Source organism: Coffea eugenioides, chromosome 2 (assembly GCF_003713205.1).
Source record: "Coffea eugenioides isolate CCC68of chromosome 2, Ceug_1.0, whole genome shotgun sequence".
In the NCBI taxonomy this organism is placed as follows: domain Eukaryota; kingdom Viridiplantae; phylum Streptophyta; class Magnoliopsida; order Gentianales; family Rubiaceae; genus Coffea; species Coffea eugenioides.
In genome coordinates this window covers 6,740,218-6,758,577 of record NC_040036.1, presented here as the reverse complement: position 1 = coordinate 6,758,577, position 18,360 = coordinate 6,740,218, and the positions used below count along the sequence as shown (strand labels likewise).

Sequence of the window (18,360 nt, the reverse complement as noted above, 5' to 3'; positions counted from 1 at the left end):
AGTATTTCTTTCAAAAAACCATCCCAATTAATCTACCATTCAAATGCATTTTTTTTTTGGGGGGTCAGAAAAATGTTAGGAGGAAAAGAGGCTTCAGAAAAAGTTGCAAGAGTGTACTCTTTTTGGGTTGTGTACTCTGTCCATATGGTTGAAGCCTGAAGGAGTAGTGGACCTAGTGGTTGTGAACCCAATGAATCTGATTTCTTAAATTTTATAAGATTTAAAGGTTGTTGAGGCCCAAGCAATTTTAAGTAACAAAAGGAGGAGGCCTACGTGGCTTTTCCCCCATGAAGTGAACATGAACTGGTGAATGCAAATGGGGCCTACCACATCACAACCTCTCCCCGATTGCCACGTACGTACCGTGCCGTGCCGTACGTACGTTACACTCACATACTGTAGCTGCTTACGAGCAAAAGCCAAAGTCGGTCCTCACTCATCACTCTCTCGTTGCCATATTTAGCGCCCACGACGGGACAACGGACAGCCTCCCCCTCTCTTCTCTCCTTTCTGCCAGCTTAACCAAAAATCCCTCTGCACTTTCCCCACACTCTGTTTTGTGTTGATATTCCTTTTTGTTACTCTTCAATTTTCTCCACCCAAAGTTTCTCCCTCTCTTTTTTGACCCTGTTAAATTGTGTTCGCTGGATACTTTAATACCAGAATAGTGGTACCGTACGGGGTCATCGCCAAAGAGCTCCGGTGTCTTTATTTTTTCTCCCTTTTTCTGGCAAAAGGACTGTCTCGAACTGTGAAGGGGGTTGAGAGCTGACGACCTTTGGAGCTATTCATAATGGCCCCTAGAGGAAGATCTAGGAAGGTTTTCTTTCATCAACTTTCTCCAGCTCTGATTTTCTTTTGTTCATGGTTATTTTCCACGCTCTTTTTGACATCTTTTTTGAGGGGGTTTTTTCAGTCCCGGGATACGAGGATGGACGCAGCCGTTGATGCCATGACGAAAAACTATGGGTTTCCTGAGGAAATTGTGAAGAGGGTAGCAAAAGAGCTGCTCAAAGTACGCCCGAGTCTTTTTACTCTTTTTGTTCCCCCTTGTTTGGCCTCCGAAAAACCCTGTATATTAACAAAAATGTAGCTTACATAAGGAAGTCGTAAGTGATTTTAAGGGGGCTTCCCTTATTATCGGCTGACTTCTGCCCTTTTGTTTTACTGCAATCTGTTTTTGAAAGACAAAGATTTATCTTCCTATTTTGTTTTTCTGATTTTTATTTTTGGGGGACGGTTTTGTCGGTGCTTACCTGTGGATGTTTGTTTCTCTGTTCATATTTAGGAGTATGAGGGAGATCAAGGAGATGAGGGCTGGTTTTTCATCGAGGACTGCTCTTACCAAGTATTGGTTGACGCGCTTTTGCTGGATCAAGAGCTAAATGATCGGCACGATGCTCCCCCTAATCAGAAAGAGGATGCTTTGCCACAGGTATTAGTATTGGGGTAATATTTGTTTAGCATTCAGCCTCTTTTTTTATTGTGTTTTAAATTTAATTGCTTTTATGACTGCAAAGTATGAGCTACTCATGTTATTTATTTGTTTTGAGGCACTTAACGAAAAAAAAAAAAAAGAAATGTGAAAACAAATATTGCCCTTTTGCACTGAAGATACTAAGGCAAAGTGCTTGTATTAATGATAAACAAAAGCGTGCATTACTCTGAAGTATAATGTAAAACAAAATGAGGTGTTAGGAGGATGGACATACGTGCCTCGTATATTCTGCCGAGGTGCAAATAATTATTAAGGAAATATGTGGGCATTCCAAATTTTCTTGATTTTGTTCTGTTCTTTCTCCCATACTCTGAAGATATAGTCATCCTGTTGCAGGCTTCATTTTGAAATTTCACACTGTAAGTCAAATGATATGCTCATTAACACTACGTAACTGTTTAGTCTAATCCTGCTATTAGGGATTTTCCTGGTTTAAATACTGTATCGACATTACATTTGAGATGGAACCTTGATGCAAAAAGCAATCCGTTTATGTAGAACTTGACATGTCAGAAATGTATCAAGTTAGCGAAGTGGATTTACTTCTAGTAAGTTCATCTTACAATCTGCTATAACTGATTGCCTCCACTTCAGCCATTCTGTACTAGATTATCATTGTAGCAACACTGGTTCCACTTTGTCATATGAATACTATGGCTTTCGTGACCACTTCTGTCGATGCATGCATGCAAAGGTGTCATGTTTTTTACCCTCTGTTTGTACCTCTTGCATCTTTTTCATAGATTTTATTGGTAGTACTTTCTGGACTTTCAATGTGATCATTCATTTCCTCTTCAAACTTATTTTTTCTGTGCATGTCTCTGCTTTATCTGGTTTTCAATTACAATGATGCACCAGAAGACAGTTGTTTTTCCAACCACCCATGAAGACAAGATAGATCACAAAAAGAATGCTGGATTTGGTATCCAGAAACAAGAACATATTTAGATTCTTAACTAGGGCCTTCCTTTAATGCATGGACAAAATAATTTCGATATGTTCTCAACAATGTTATATCTTTTCGGTGACCATCCAAGGAATTTTTTTTTTCGTATTATTGATTCTATGGTCTGGTCATGTGCTAGGAGTGGACTAGGTTAGGTAACTATTATACTGAGTTATGCAAATGGACAGGTTCATGGTCTTTCTTCATAATTGCGTCTTCAAACCCAGACTAAGTAAGTTACCGCAACATTTGGTCATAATATTTCATTCATTCCACCATGCAGCACAAGCTGCAGTGCTAGAAGTGTCAGATAAGAGTATTAGTGCAATTGTGCCTAATTCATCAGGTTGCATTGGGCAAAAGTGAATTTCCAATTGCAGCAGTTAAGTGGCATCGCCAATTTTTTGCTCATGTTTGCATGTTCTTTCCAGAATATCTCTTTGCAAGATGAAAGGGCTGCAGAACATGCTTTAGCAGAGCCCTCTGGTGTAGTTTCGGAAGCCAATTGCTCTAAGGTTGTTGAGAATAAATTGGAGGCAAACACCAAAGGTAATGATGCTTACTATTCTTTCTTTCTTGTTTTTCCTAGGAGTGGCTTTTACAAGAAGTTGTCAGTGCTGTTTGATCAGCCACAGCTAATGTTCCAATACATAAGATGTATTATTTTTTGCTGATAGTTTCCCATTTCTTTTTCTTTAGAACAATATAATGGCTGGAAACTTCTTTAGATGTTTCAAAATTTGAACTATTGCTCAAGCAGGTGCTAAGTAATACTAATGGTAGAGCAGGATTCAGAATCCTCCTCAACCTTCATTTAAATAATTAAACAACAAACCTTTTATCAAGTCCTCCAATATCTTTTTTGATTCTGTTATGAGATATGCCTGCCATGCTGTACTTAAGATGCTAACATTTGGCAATATATGGAGAATAAGGTCATTGAAGCATTTAATAATTTTGAGGGGCAGTTTTGTGGACTACACAAGTTATATTGCCTATTTTTGCTTTGCAGAAGATGCAGACCGGCTTCCATCAAGTGGCAGGGACGGAAAAGGCTGGAAAGACATTGGCTTGGATCAGTCTTCAAGTGAGAAAGGGAGGGCTGCTGGCATTTCTGACAACGATGAGATAGGTGGCTCCAGTCAGGATTGTGCAAATAGTGTAATACTCACCCCTCCGTCTCTGACTCCTACAACACCAGGAGGTAGTAGTGTTTCAAGCCCACCTGAAAACTGTCCAGTGCTCTCTCCTTTTCCTAAGATCTCACCTCCAAATGTTAAGCGCGTTCAGAGCAAAAGGCGTCAGCCATGTAATGGATGGATATTTGAGAGTGATGAAGAGGAGGATGAGGATATGATAGACCTAAAACCGGCTATAGAGTGGGAAGATTTGAGTTGGGGAACTGTTAAGAAGGCAAAGCGAAGGTCAAGATGGGACTGGAGACCTGAGGATATCTGAGTCTCGCTGTACCTCCCTCCGTGTGTTGTTTCATGGTTTCCCTGTGCTACTGTTATTTAAGAGGTGCATCTGATATAACAAACCTTCTTCTTTTTTTTTATATGTTTTATTCCTCTTTACTTTTAGGAAGAGATGACAAAAGGGGGAGGGTGAATGCCGCTGAGATTCATTCTTGATTAACCATGCAAGCTAGTTTACATTATTTCTCACCTCAAACCTTCATGTTGGGTAACGAAGTTTAGGAAAGTATTAGTTCGCTTTGCTAAGATTATGCATGTTTGTAAAGGTTGTAAAAACCTTTTGATCCTTGATGTTTCTGTTTCTTAATTTAGTCTCTCTCTCTCTCTATATATATATATATGTGTGTGTGTGTGTGTGTGCGTGTGTTCATGCTAGAAAAAGTTGCCTATGATTGGATGAAATGGCTAGCAGAAGGGCAGGAGATTGCTGTCCATTAGTGCAAATGGCAGTTTTAAGCTATAGCGCAAATGCACTGCGCTTCTTAATCACTGCATGTGAAAGGTAACCAACTCACTGTTCTTTGTCTGTTTTCTACCCTCCTTGCGATGTTTGAATCATCTCTGCTATTACTCGGTGGCTTTATTTACTTCTCTTAATTACTAGTAGTCTTTATTGTTTTGTTTCACGAGTTGGAAAGTTCAGTATTCTTTATCTTCATTTGTTAAGTTATATGGTAGAAATTATCTTCATCAGTTTAATGTCAATTGGTTCGTTTTTGCAGTCTGCAAACTCTCTTTCTGCTCTCTCTTCCACGTCCTCTGTCTCTCTGATGGATGTGGAGAATTAGAAAAGGTGAATCACCAAATATTGAACTTGTGTTCTGCCCTTCTCTTGCAGCATAAGACTTGGGCATGCATCCACTCAATTCATTCTCTGCACGTACTCTGAAATTTTCTTTTTTTTTTTGGGCTGTCGAATCAAGCTTATTATTTCCCGAAGTTTAATTTGGACTCTAAAGAATCTTTTTCAGGTAGAATTATTATTTTTTTTTTAAAAAAAAAAAGAAGAAGAAAAACGAAAACTATTCCAATTATCCAACACTAACTATTGACTATTAAGCTTCCCCGTCTCGTTCAAACCAATTATTCATTGGTTGCCGGACACTGAAACCAGGGCACGAGCCCAATTAGGCCCAGTTCTGAAAAAGGATTAGGATTGTGGTGACACGTGGCTCAATGTAATTAGTCACTTAAAGTTTTAGCCTTCCAACGAGAACCATCCCAGCTCAACAGAGATTTCTCATTTTTAGGCGGGCGAAACCTCAACGAACAAAAATTCTGAAACCAAGAAAAAAAAAAAAAAAAAAAAAAAAAAAAGGAACAAAATACGGCACCGAACTCCAGTCCAGAGATATTCTTCCCTTGAGAAAAAGACGGATAAGATATTTCTGTCAAAACCTCCCAATCTCCCAGCAAAGGTTTAAGCAAAACAATTGATTTTCACCTATTAAATTGTCAGAACCCTGCATTTACTCCCAATAAATAAATAAATAAATCAATGTACGCATAATCTTGTTTTTCATTCAACTCATCTAGTAATATGAATTTGGGGGCGAGTTTTCAAGCAAGTCTCCTGCCTTTATCCCAGTGCGGCTCTTGCTCTGTAATCCATTCCCAGCCGTTAGCTTTTCCTCCGGTGATTAGTCGTAAATTGAAGGCCCATTTTTTGGCTACCCAATTACGCAGGTAACCTGAAACTTACCTTGTATGCAGATTATATTCCGGGAATTTATATGTTTTTATATGTATGTATTTTATCCCTTGAGTTTTCTGGGTTTCTTTTGTATTGAATGAGTATATGATTGTGCTTTCTTTGTTCCGTAGAAATGGAAAAGTTGTCTGTAGAATGAGTGAGACGGATATTGATCCTGAAAGCGATAATAATGAGACGGTAAAGTTCAGTAGTTATGTTGATTCAAGTAGATATTTGTCCTATAAAGTATATGTGAGTCGAAACAGCTGATACTTTTTTCCCTGTGACGTGGTTTGTATTCCCACTCTGATAATATAGGACCAAAGCGTACATGAAGAGGAGGATCAGCTGAAGTCGGTGAGTGAGTTAGTTGTGGGAAATGACTCTGATCATGTGATTATTTCTGTAGTTGGTTTTTATTTTGTACGATGCGAAGAACTGTGCTGAGGAAAATTCATTTGTACTTTTGGAATAGGTAGTGTTTCTGATGGTTATAAACTGTTGTATTAGGATACGCACCAGTCTCCCGAGACAGGCATGCTCGAGTCTAATAGCCTAGAAGTGAAGCACAGTCCTGAAACCGATGCTCAGACGGGAGGAGCTGAGGTGCATTTTATCTTAGTTTTATGCCGTCATTGCTTTTGTTTGGGTTATTTAGTTATTACTTATTTCTTGATTCATAGCCTAGACTTGACGCTTGAGCCTTCCTTTTTTCCCAGTTGATAATCTGTTCTTATATCTGCCAATAGTGGGTTTGGAATTTTATACCCCAATCTTTTTTTTTACTTGTAAAGACTGACAAGATGGAGAAACAACATTCTGGAACGGATGCCTGCACCTTGTGCGGCTTCTGAATTATTTCTTAACTTTGTTTCTGTTGACACCTTTCTTACAGGATGGCGAGGATTTACAAGTTTCAATTGGATCACCTCTGCCAGGTGTGAAGGTGATAGGAACTAGAGATACTGATGAAACATCATATGGGTTTACATACCCTTTTCTATGTGGCATGAAGTTTTTAATTTGAATTCTTTCTTTCCCTGTGATATGATCTAAACAGCCACAGCAACTTGATGAATCAATTAGGATCCCAAAGGAAACAATTGATGTTCTGAGAGATCAAGTGTTTGGTTTTGATACCTTTTTTGTCACTGGCCAGGAGCCCTATGAGGTGAGTGAGTTAGGTAGCTGACTTTTTATAGAATGACCGATCTCTTGTTTGAAGATGGATAACACAAAGGGCTTTGCTGCTCTCTAAAGTATATCTTCGTTAATCTCATCGTGCAATATGGAGGTAAAATTTCATGAACCAGTGAAAGATCTTCAAAAAGTAATATACATTTACCTCGTTTACTCTGATGCTGCTCTAATCTAATGTTTTTGATTATATGGAGTGGACAAAGTTGTCAATCTCTGGTATTTCTTTCTTAGTGACCCTAAAAATTAACTTTTAAAGGGTGGAGTGCTATTCAAGGGAAACCTACGTGGGCAAGCTACAAAAAGTTATGAGAAGATAACAAAGAGAATGGAGGTGGGTGTATTTGCTCCTAGAATTGGAGTTTGAGCAGTTCTGTGGCCTTGGACTTTCCAAAATGATCCATTTTTTATGCACAGGACAAGTTTGGAGATGAATATAAGCTTTTCCTTTTGATCAATCCAGAGGATGATAAGCCTGTGGCGGTTGTGGTTCCCAGAAAATCCCTGCCACCAGATACCACTGGTAACTTTTTCTCTATGCAGAGTTCCTTCCAGAAACGAATTACCAAAATTTCCAACACGGTTGTCTATCCAGACAAGATGAACCTGAAACACCTAGATCTGATGCATGACCATAACTTGGTTTCGAATTCTGCAGCTCTTCCAGAATGGTTTGCAGCAGGGGCTTTTGGATTAGTCACCTTGTTCACCTTACTTCTTCGAAATGTACCAGCACTACAATCAAACTTCTTGTGCGTACTCCATCAAACTGTATATGCAATGTGTTTAGGTTAGGCTTGTTGTGCTTAGGAGTATCTGGCCTTATGCAAAATTACTACAAACAGTTTGATTTAAGTTTTGGGCAAGGAATCCCCTTAATTCTACTGATTGCGTGGTTATGTTTTTCATTTGTCTGTTTTTTTTTTCATCTTTTTCTCTTGTGGGTGGCACTCATGTAACAAGAGTCTGAATTTAGATTTAGTGATTACAAGATTTTTCCTGTCATTCTTCAGATTGACTTTTGACAATCTCGAACTGTTGAAGGATGGCCTTCCTGGTGCCCTTGTAACATTACTTGTTCTTGGTGCCCATGAAGTCTGCCACATTTTAGTAGCAAGTGAAAGTGGAATCAAGCTAGGAGTGCCGTATTTTATCCCTAGTTGGCAGGTGAGGTATCCCCTTCCTCTACGCCTTATACTGGAGGGTGGCTTATATTCCATCTCTCTCTCTCTCTCCCCCTCTCTCTGTTATCATAAGATTCAGAATCAATAGATATTGCTGTCATTGAGTTTAGTTCTGGATGTCATTTATTCATTCTTTAGCATGTTCTAAGGTTTTGACATCGAAGGTTTAACTAGGAGTAAATTTAATTTGTATCATGCCTTGTTCATCTGGTATGAATAGTGCATAAGCTCTTTTTTTGGCTTTCCTTATTTTAGAGCTGTTTATCTATGTGCTGATGATCTCAATTAGATATCAGTGGGATCAAATTGTTGTAGAGCTTGGCCTTGCAATAGATTCTGTTTTGTTGAAGACCTGCAATCCAACTTCATCTGTATGACACTTGTTTTAAAGTTAATAGCACTTTGAGGATTTGACAAGTGGTTCTGGATTGTGGTTGAAGCAAAAGTCCATAGTTTCTGAGTTAAACAGTGTTCAATCCTGGCCTAATCTATAGCCTATGTTACTTGGACTCTTTATTTTACCCCAAAGTACCTGTGTCAACATGACATGACACTGGTGCTGGTTTGGGATATGTGTCTGACAGTTTGAAAAATTTTTGGACACTTTGACTTATGTGAGGTCTGATGTTGAAGGAAGAGGAGGAGACCTGGTTGAGAAAACTCATAGATGTAGAAGACTTGTTGTATTGGAATCCTTATTGCACTAGAACCCTTTTGAGCCATGACTTGTTGGTTACTTTAGAATTCTCCAATCCTGAGTGAGCTGTGACTTGTATGTTGGCTGTACTGTATAATTCTTATATTTACTAGATATTTTGCTGCACACGCACATACCCATGTCTGAGTCTTTAGAAGTGTTCCCGTATCCTAATTTTAGATAGTTGACAAATTAGACACTTAGACACATATCCGAATCCAACATCCATCCATACCGGGGTTCAAGTAACATAGCTCTTAGCCACTACATCAGCACAAACGCCTAGCTGGGCCTGCTTCAATCTTCATGCCTACTTTAGAAGCAAATATACATTGCTTCTTCATTGTTTTTTGATTTGTTTGTTTGTCAAGGAGAGTCCAGAAAATCTAAGTTGCAGTCTTATCTGAGTTCCTGTCCCTCTTGTTTCCTCCGTCTGCACTTATTTGTTCATTGAAGCCAGAGCATGTCTAATGAAAGAGCTTCATTGGTGGCAGATAGGCTCTTTTGGTGCTATAACTAGGATTTTGAGTATTGTGAAGAAGCGGGAGGATCTCTTGAAATTTGCAGCAGCTGGACCATTAGCTGGGTTCTCCTTGGGGGTTCTTCTCCTGCTTTTAGGTTTTATCTTGCCACCAAGTGATGGTCTTGGTGTTGTTGTCGATGCTAGTGTCTTCCACGATTCACTTCTAGCTGGGGGCATTGGTAAGCAATTTTCTGACAAAGATTTTTTGAGGCCTTACAGCATATGTTTCAGGCACAAGAGTGAGCTTTCTTGGATACCCGAGCCACAATAATTTCTTTGCTTTTTTCCTGTTGACTTTTTATGTGTTCATTCTTTTTGCTATCGACATCTATAATTGCACGCAATTAGGTTTAATTACTGCAGAAGCTCCGATACAAGTGTCAAGCTGTGTCCTGTAATAAATTTGCAACTGTGAAGGCCTGAAACCTCTTCTTTCTTTTTGTTCATTTACAGCTAAGCTACTTCTTGGAGATGTCCTCAAGGAAGGCACCGCAATATCTGTAAACCCACTTGTACTCTGGGCATGGGCTGGACTACTAATTAATGCCATCAACAGCATTCCCGCCGGAGAATTAGATGGTGGCCGAATTTCTTTTGCCATGTGGGGAAGGAAGGTATGTGACTAGAACTTCATTCCTCTAGCCATGCTGCATTGATGAGGAGAAATATAAGGGAAACAAAGTGATCTTAAGCACGAAGAGCTATTGACATGCTATGTCACCTAGTTCTATTGGACTTGTAACCTAGTCGTTTTTTGGAAGCAGTAGATACTGGCATAAAGATATAACACCATATGAATGTTAAATTAATGAATCTTAATTATTTTGCAGGCTTCAGCTCGCTTGAGTGCAGCGGCTATTGGGCTCCTTGGAATAGCCTCACTCTTTAATGATGTGGCATTTTACTGGGTGGTTCTGATATTCATCTTGCAGAGAGGGCCAATAGCTCCTTTGTCTGAAGAAATTACTGATCCAGACAACACTTATATCACCCTTGGAATTGTTGTTTTGCTTTTAGGCCTGTTGGTTTACTTACCATACCCCTTCCCTTTCACTAGTGAAGCCATTTCTACTTTCTAGAGCTGTATTAGTTAAAGAGTTAAAAGAGTAGGAAATTTTGTTCAATAGCCCATTTAGGCTCGTGAGAATCAGCATGTTATAAACTAGTATCATTCAGACAAAGTGATGTACATTATGGTCTCGTAGATGGAACAATTCCTATTCCTGGAAGGGGATGAGTTGTTCCAAATAATTGTTCCACAATGTAATCAGATAAGGGGGAAATCTGGTGTACATATTCAAGACGGTTGAAGCCGTGCTGCTTTTTCCATTCTGATTTATGTTATATCCTATTTGCCACGTTCAATGAATGATATGAAATGAGGATCTCAGGCTATGTCTTACTTGTTGCAGCCTTCATCTTATTCACTTGTGGAACTTGGAAATGATCACAAAACTAAGCATTGCTTTCAAGGGTCGGTTTACTTCTTAGTATGCAACGGTCTTCTCACTGAGCATCGTAGCATGGTCCTTGCTACGGTGCCTTGTTCATCTATGCAGCCAATTAGTCACTTATGGGAAGCATAGCTGCTACAGAAACTCATTAACTAGAAAGCTTGATTTGATCATTTCTCTATTGAAATATAGAGCAGAGTTGTTTGCTCGCCAGGTCTTTGTACACAATTGGTGAAGCATGCAATCTTCTTCCTAACTACATTCATTCAACCGAAAAATTGGGAATGGGACAAACAAAACATGCAACTAGTCTATCCATCTGATCTAGTCTATCAACTAAAAGTCTTTTATTTATTTATTATTAATTGTAGGTAAATTTGCCAATTGCTGATACAGGGATAATCCAGACGATCTCTTTTTTAAGTTTTTAGTTTTATTTTTTGGTTTTTTGGTTTTTTTTGTTTTGCGGGCCCGGGGGGGCGGGGGGGGGGGAGGATTGGCTTTATCTGAATCTCTGTTACTTCATTTTCGTCTGCCAGAATGAGAATGACGCCCACATGTTCAAGCGGCAGAACACTACAACTATGTCCGTAGACTGTTGGGCTCAATAGTTGAGCTCCGGCCAATTGTCACATTTCTTTTTTTTTTTTTCCCAACAGAAATTTTTTAAAAATAATCACATCAACCTACGAAACACTAGAACAATATCAGCATTTTATTTTAGTAGTAATTTGTTTGTGTTGCAGAATACAAAGACACGTTCTTCAGATGCTATATAGCAGTAGTATGATTTTCTGCAATAGATCAAAGTAGTTAAAAACACGAAACCATTCATTTAAGACTCGGTTTCAAAGCTTCTTCACTTTACAGTCTGTAGGTGGGCAGGACGAATTGGTTCCGATGTTGGTCCACGCCGTTACATTATCCAAACTGATTTAGAGCTCAACCGTTTTTCAACTGATATCCGTCTTTTTTAAGTCCGAAGCCTTTGTAATGAATCATGAATGCGCATATCCCTTGCTCCCCCACCCACCGCCGCCAGGCGATCGAGAGCGGAGAGAATTAGTACTTTTATCTCTTTCGCCTCATTTACAGGTGAAATAATTCTGTATAACAAAAGAAGATGTAACTGCTAACTGAATTTCGCATTTAATGTTTGATTAGTTGGGCAGATCCAGCTGGGAATGGTGGGTGAAGACTGTTCAAGTTGAATGAGACGATAGCTCTTGGCTGTGCGTTTGTTACGCTAGCCATCATGATAGATGCTTTGCGCAGCAGAGTTTTTTTCCTTTTTTATTTTTGCCCTTTAATACCTACCTATTGATAAGTCCTATTTAAAAAAAAAAAAGAAAAAAGAAAAAGGGCAGAACGTGTATCAAACATGATACAATGAGGGATCTTTTCTATTTTTTCTTTTTTGACTATAAGAAGAAAAAGTTAACAAGATGGAAATGGATGGCTAGCGTAACCGATCTAAGGAAAGAAGTACTTTTAAGCATTTCCGTCTAGACGTCATCATCGTTTGTAGTAGGATTGCAAATGAGTTGAATCAAATTGAATTTTGATCTAATCGAATCGAGTCTCGACTTAGTTTTATCAAACTCGAATTTAAACTTGAGTTTGTTGAGTTCTCAAAGTAATAGCTCGAGCTCAAATTTAAAAAAAAAAAAATTATTTTATTAATGTAACAGCTCGAGCTCAATTTTTTAAAAAAATTATTTTTTAAAAAATAAATAAAATAATAAATTTTCTTAACAAATAATAAAATAGTAAAAATTTATATGTAATTTTACTATTAAAATAATATATATATATATATATAATCGAACTGGCTCGCAAGCTAACGAATTAAATATTTTTTACCTCGAACTGGACTCAAACTCAGTATTGACCGAACTCGAGTCGAATTTTGACTCACAAGCAATTCGATTCGTTTGTGACCTTAGTTTGTAGCAAAAAACCTTCAACAAGTTTAAAGTTCATAAAGATTACCAAACTCCAGAGTATAGAGTGTGTACTGGCGTAACTTTCTTGGATATCAAATTCTTGCGAGGGACCTTGGCGTGATATCTGCTGGATATTTGTTACTGTGGTGTCAATTTCACATGATACATGATGAATATATGTATCATGTGTTTTCTAGGGCGAAATTCAATTTGGTTTCCTTCACCGTCTTCTCATGGTCTTTCTCTAGACTCTGGGATTCCATGACAAAAGGATGCTAGCATGACTTGTAAATTGTAATAGGCTTGCTATATTCGATGTAACCATGTAAACCCATAATGAAAAAAATGTAGATGATTTTTTGGTTTTCTTTTTTTGGTTGCCCACCCGGTATCCGAAACTTTGCCCCGACTAATTCGGACCCGACCCGCGTCGCTCGCGACCTGGCTATGTAGATGATTTTTTGGTGGTGTTTAGCTTGAAAGTACTAAGCTAAAGTACGTAATTCAAAGTGCCAGATACGGAAGATCTATCTATATCAGACTGGCCATGCAGGTTAATTGATGGCCGGCGCATAAATTTGAAGTGAGTTTCATGTGGATGTTGGTACCATGGCTAGCACGAAAAATATCATTAGTACATGCATTTTTAGAGCACGTTGGAATCACTATTTTTTAAAATCTTTTTTACAAAAAGATATTATCTCGATTTAATGTATATGAAATTAAAAAAAATCTTTTGCCAAAAAAAAAAGTAATCCAAACAAAATATTCTTGTTCTGATATATTAAGAATATGAGTCGGCAAATTAAATCTATACACTTATGCAATCTAGTAAGTACATTCAATCTGCTATAGCTTACTGTCATCGAAATCCAAAACGAATAGAAATTTGATCAGTTGGGTCACCGTCTCATGCTTAAGTATGTGTAATATTCACGCTACTTAGAAAAAACTGAGAGTACGATTTTGCCGCAAAAGCTATTGCCGATTTTATTTGTGGCGGCACTCAATGAAAAAAACGAGGACAAATTAGAGCGTCCATATCTTTAAGGGAAAAATATCCCTCAAAAAGATCTCAAACGCCGTCATCCGGATGTGTACGGTCGAAGTTGAACTCGTTTAGCTGCTCCGGTCCTATCACGTAGCCCCAGAGAAGAATAAAAGTTTAACAACGGAACTAACTAAAAGTCTAAAACTTTGCTTATATGATGACCAGGATTTTTGCACAGAGCAGATGACGGAAGCTTTGAAGTGGTTCGAAGCGTCAACACGTAGATAATGCTGCGGCTTTTTACCGGATTGTGGCGAAAATTCATGCATGGTCTTTTTTCTTTTTTTTTTTGTCGACACAGGGGTGTCCGGGTCAATTTTTACGGGGCCTGACTAATCCCCTGTGGCCCAGGAGAGGAGCCCCACTCCACACCGAACACGTTAACAGCGGGACTCGAATCCTGGACAAGTCAGGAAGGTCGCCATACCATAAGGAGGGGGAGCGGACCGTTCGAGCTACCCCGCGGGGGCATGCATGGTCTTGTTTGGATTGCATTTTTTTGGAATTTTTTGTAAAAAAAAATTACTGTAACGATTTGATATATGTAAGATAAAAGAATGATTGAAAAATATGTTCACGAAAAACGTAACAAATTTTCTTTGAAAAATTGCTGTTCAAACAAGGCTTTCTCAGTAAAATACATTAAAAAAAACTTGAATTCATAGGTGTATTTGCTGATGATAAGAATCCTAGTTCTCATTGGTACAACAAACTTTGAGAGCAATATTACTAATTGGAGTTTGTTCAGTAACCAATTGGAAAAAATTAATGAGAACATGTATTCAACAATAATTACTCCATGAACTTTCTTTTGGCGCACAATCAATCAGCAATAAATAGACGCTAAAAGTAAATAAATAAATAATGAGACTCTTCTAAGAAGTAATTCGTCTACTTTGTTGATTAGTTTATTGTTAATTTGTTATCCTATGTCTTAATAGTAGAGGTGTCAAATGAGTGATTTGGACGGGGTTGGATTGGTTAAAATGGGTAATTGGTATAAATAAATCAACTCATTTATATCCATTTAATTAGATAGATATAAATGAATAAGTCAAAAAATGAATTGGGTAACCCAATTATCCATTTGTAACTAATTTATTTTAATTTTTTATAAACTCATTTAAATTTATATTTGTAAACTAAGTTATCAATTTTATACCACCCATTGCACCCATCATTAGTTTTAAGTATTTACTTATAATGTTCAATCATCTTAATTACTAATTTTTTTCCATCCGTACTTTATGTCGTAAAATTACATACTATTTAATAATTGAACAATAAAAATATAAAAATCTAAACTAAGTACTATAAAAGTTAACATAAAAACTTATTTCAAAAATTTTGAACTTTTAGCATTTTTTTCGTGTGTAAATTTAAAATTTTATTTTGGAAAGATAGGAAAAAAAGTTAAAACTTGTTATAAATTGGTAATACTGAAAAATTAACAAGTTAACAAACTAAGAGAAAATGAAATGATAAGATAAAACCAACAAATAATAATAATAATAAAACAAAAGTAATGACAAAATGAAGAATTTGAAAAAAAAAATTCGGTGGGTAATGAGAGGAGGATTGAGAAAAGATAATTCTAAATGAATTAATTAAATTTGGTGAGTTACCCAATAATATCCATTTAAAAAATAGGTTACCCAATAATATCTATATATAAAAATTTAAAATATCCATATCCATCTATTCATGAACAGATATGAGCTAAAATTTAGTTAAATAAGTTTGCTTACCACCTACACGTAATAACACGTGATAAATGGGGATCTTTTCTTAGAGATCTCATCGAAAGTTCGTGTCCCGTTCTTCTTCTTCTTCTTCTTCTTCTGAAAGTTCGTGGGGATGATAGCCAAGTTCTGAAAAGTGAAAATTGAAAACCACTCTCGGTCTCGGATTGGGATGCCTTCTATAAAAATACGCAGTTTTAACAACACTGGTTACGGACGATATTACGGCGCAGCTTGAGGCTTTGCACTGATTCAATTGTCACGTTTTTTCAGGACGATCGACACCGGCCGTCGATGTCAAAAAAAAAAGAAAAAATAAAGGGAACAAACGTGGGAAAGTATTTACTTCGGCGGAAAAGTCTTCGAGAAGTGCCGACCGTCAAGATTCTAGGAGACCATATTGTGACCCATTTCGATCCCCCCCGTCTTAGTTCTTTTTCGCTGAAAAGGAAAGAAGCTTGCTTGCTTGACAATACAATAAAGAGTCTTCTAAAGAGTGTGTTTCTATTTTAATCTTGAACTTAATAACGGCGAAGACTTTTAAACACACGTTTTGACCATTGGACCGACATCGGTGGTTTTAAACTTAAAAAATAAGCAAATGTAATGTGTGCGTTAATGAGTGGTATTTGAGGACACTTGCTAAAATAAATCCTTACAACTTAATAGCCACCCTGCACCATCCTATATAAGCCTTCATGATTCTTGGAATTAATGATTTTAATAGGTCACGTAATTTACTACATATTGGTAAGTTTCCAATCCGCTAGAGGCAACACTTTATCAAACCATAGAGATAATCATAGAGATTTAAGAGGTTCTATACTGAAGTATAGAGATTTCACATTCATCTTCTTATCTTTATTGAAACAAAAGTATGAAGTTAAATATGTATTAATAAAAGAAATAAAAAAGAATCTGATTTTGCAGCCTATGATAATCTTCTGGGTTAATTACATTTACTTTCCTTGAAATTTAATCAAGCTACTATTTAATCCCTAAGGTTTAGCAAAACTACATAAAAATCCTTCAAATTTAAAAAAAAAAAAAAGTATAACAGATGCACCCTCTCGTTAGTCAGTTGACGTTGACTGTTAAAATTTTAATGATTGTCAGCCTGCAATTTTAATGAAATTCCTAGACTACCCCCAAAAGCATACCTTTCTTCCCCATGGCCCATTGTGTTGTTATTCAAAAACAATTTCTCGGATATACCACTATTAACACAGCAATAAGATAGCTATGGCGGACTAACAATCAGCACCGTACAATTAATGCCCTCTTCCATGTCAATCCACGAACATCAATCTTTCGAGTGAACACGTGGGAATTCTTTGAGCAGATGTCGACTGATCCTCCGAACTCCAAAAGCAGGTAAAAGTTAAGAGTAAAAGCGTGTATGCGCTTTTGAATGCAAATAGATAAACAAACCCAAATAGTAAACTGTACTCCTTCTGTCATATTTTGATAGTTCTAATTTTTTTCACACAGTTTTAAAAGAAATAATTAATTTTATTAAAAAAAAAAATTTAGATTGCTATTTTTCTAAAATACTCTTACATTAAATAAAGTTGGCTTTTTATATATCAATATGTTTTGAAAAATCTAAATGCATTAATGAGATACGTTATATTTAATACTAACAATCTATATTAAATAAGATAATTTATTGTGCTAACAACTTACATTGAATAAGGGTATTTAGAGAAATTAAAAGATAACCACATTCTTCAATTGAAAAGTGGATTATAATTTGAAACAGATGAAAAAGGAAAACATAATTATCAAAGTGGGACGGAGGAGCATAAAAGAAAAAAAGACAAAAGTGTGGAATGCTAATAGATGTCATAATGTCTTTCAATCGGGGGTTTTTAAACCCGAGTTCTGTGCTGCTTTTTTTGTTTTAGACGTTTAGTGTAGGTTGAGAAAAGAGACGTATGAATTTTGAGAATTCATTAATATTAAATAAACTATTGTGAAATTAATAAAATAAATTACTAACAAGTAGAAAATGAAGATTGTAGAACGGAGAAAAGGAAATAGTGAGAATGTTTTTTTATTCAAATATTACAAATGAGTCTTATATACCTCTATTCATAAATGATACAAGATCAAAGGTATGTGTACTAGCATGAATATATAAGTACATGAATTTACTACTTCAAATACATGAATTTAGCTCCATAATGAACCAACAAACAAACTATAAGAAGATGCTATTCCAATGAACCTTTAAAGATGAATGTTTCAATGTATCTTTTGGGGAGACGAATGGATATTCATACTAATCATTTCATTAATTTCGTAAAAAGAACTAGTATTCTTTGCGTGTCAAACCTACGTTTTTGTCTGAAAAAAATCTTTATTACAATCAAACCTAATAGTTACTAGTTTTTAACCAATGAAAATGCTTCAAATAAAATTATGCCAAACTAATAATTGATTTAGATTGTAATAAAATTTCTCCATTTTGTTTTATTTTTTGTTTATCTGTTTCGGTCCCATCTTAGGGAAAAAATTTATAAATTACATTTTGTTGACATTTCTGGAAAACCTTCCAATAAATGATCAATTATTATTTGATGAAGGAAAGATAGTTACCTAATGATGGCATCGAAAAATAAGTCGGCATATAAAACTTAACTAAACATCATTTGTTTGTTTATCATTTTTGGTCTCATATTAGGTGAAAAATCTGTAAATTATATCTGTTAACATTTCTAGAATGCCTTCAAATAAATGATCAATTATCATTTGATGAAGGAAGGATACAGTTACCTAATGACGACATCATTAGATAAGTCGGCATATAAAACTTAACATAAATTGAAGGTTTATAGCTTAATGACTAGTTCATTTACCTAAATTATATTAATAGTTGTTCGTTTCATGGTTTTGTCTAGAGATGAAGGCCAGAGAAAACTGTCTCCACGGTTGTAAAATCAAGTTTT

The 18,360-nt window shown here is 36.5% G+C and overlaps 2 protein-coding genes across 2 annotated transcripts; both read left to right on the top strand.

Moving 5' to 3' along the window:
- The first annotated feature begins 931 nt into the window (after nucleotides 1-931).
- Nucleotides 932-3,999, top strand: LOC113755426. Its single transcript, XM_027299436.1, has 4 exons — nucleotides 932-1,015; nucleotides 1,289-1,435; nucleotides 2,876-2,993; nucleotides 3,457-3,999. The coding sequence occupies exons 1-4, from the start codon at nucleotides 932-934 to the stop codon at nucleotides 3,900-3,902; spliced, it is 795 nt and encodes a 264-aa protein (XP_027155237.1). The 3' UTR covers nucleotides 3,903-3,999.
- Nucleotides 4,000-5,231: 1,232 nt separating this feature from the next.
- On the top strand, nucleotides 5,232-10,611 carry LOC113762608 (probable zinc metalloprotease EGY2, chloroplastic). Its single transcript, XM_027306139.1, has 14 exons — nucleotides 5,232-5,340; nucleotides 5,459-5,608; nucleotides 5,747-5,813; nucleotides 5,934-5,972; nucleotides 6,126-6,221; nucleotides 6,511-6,561; nucleotides 6,676-6,786; nucleotides 7,072-7,146; nucleotides 7,230-7,335; nucleotides 7,471-7,564; nucleotides 7,826-7,979; nucleotides 9,188-9,395; nucleotides 9,670-9,830; nucleotides 10,047-10,611. Exons 2-14 carry the CDS (start codon nucleotides 5,463-5,465, stop codon nucleotides 10,293-10,295), a joined length of 1,557 nt encoding a protein of 518 aa, XP_027161940.1. The 5' UTR covers nucleotides 5,232-5,340; nucleotides 5,459-5,462; the 3' UTR covers nucleotides 10,296-10,611.
- Nucleotides 10,612-18,360: the final 7,749 nt, after the last annotated feature.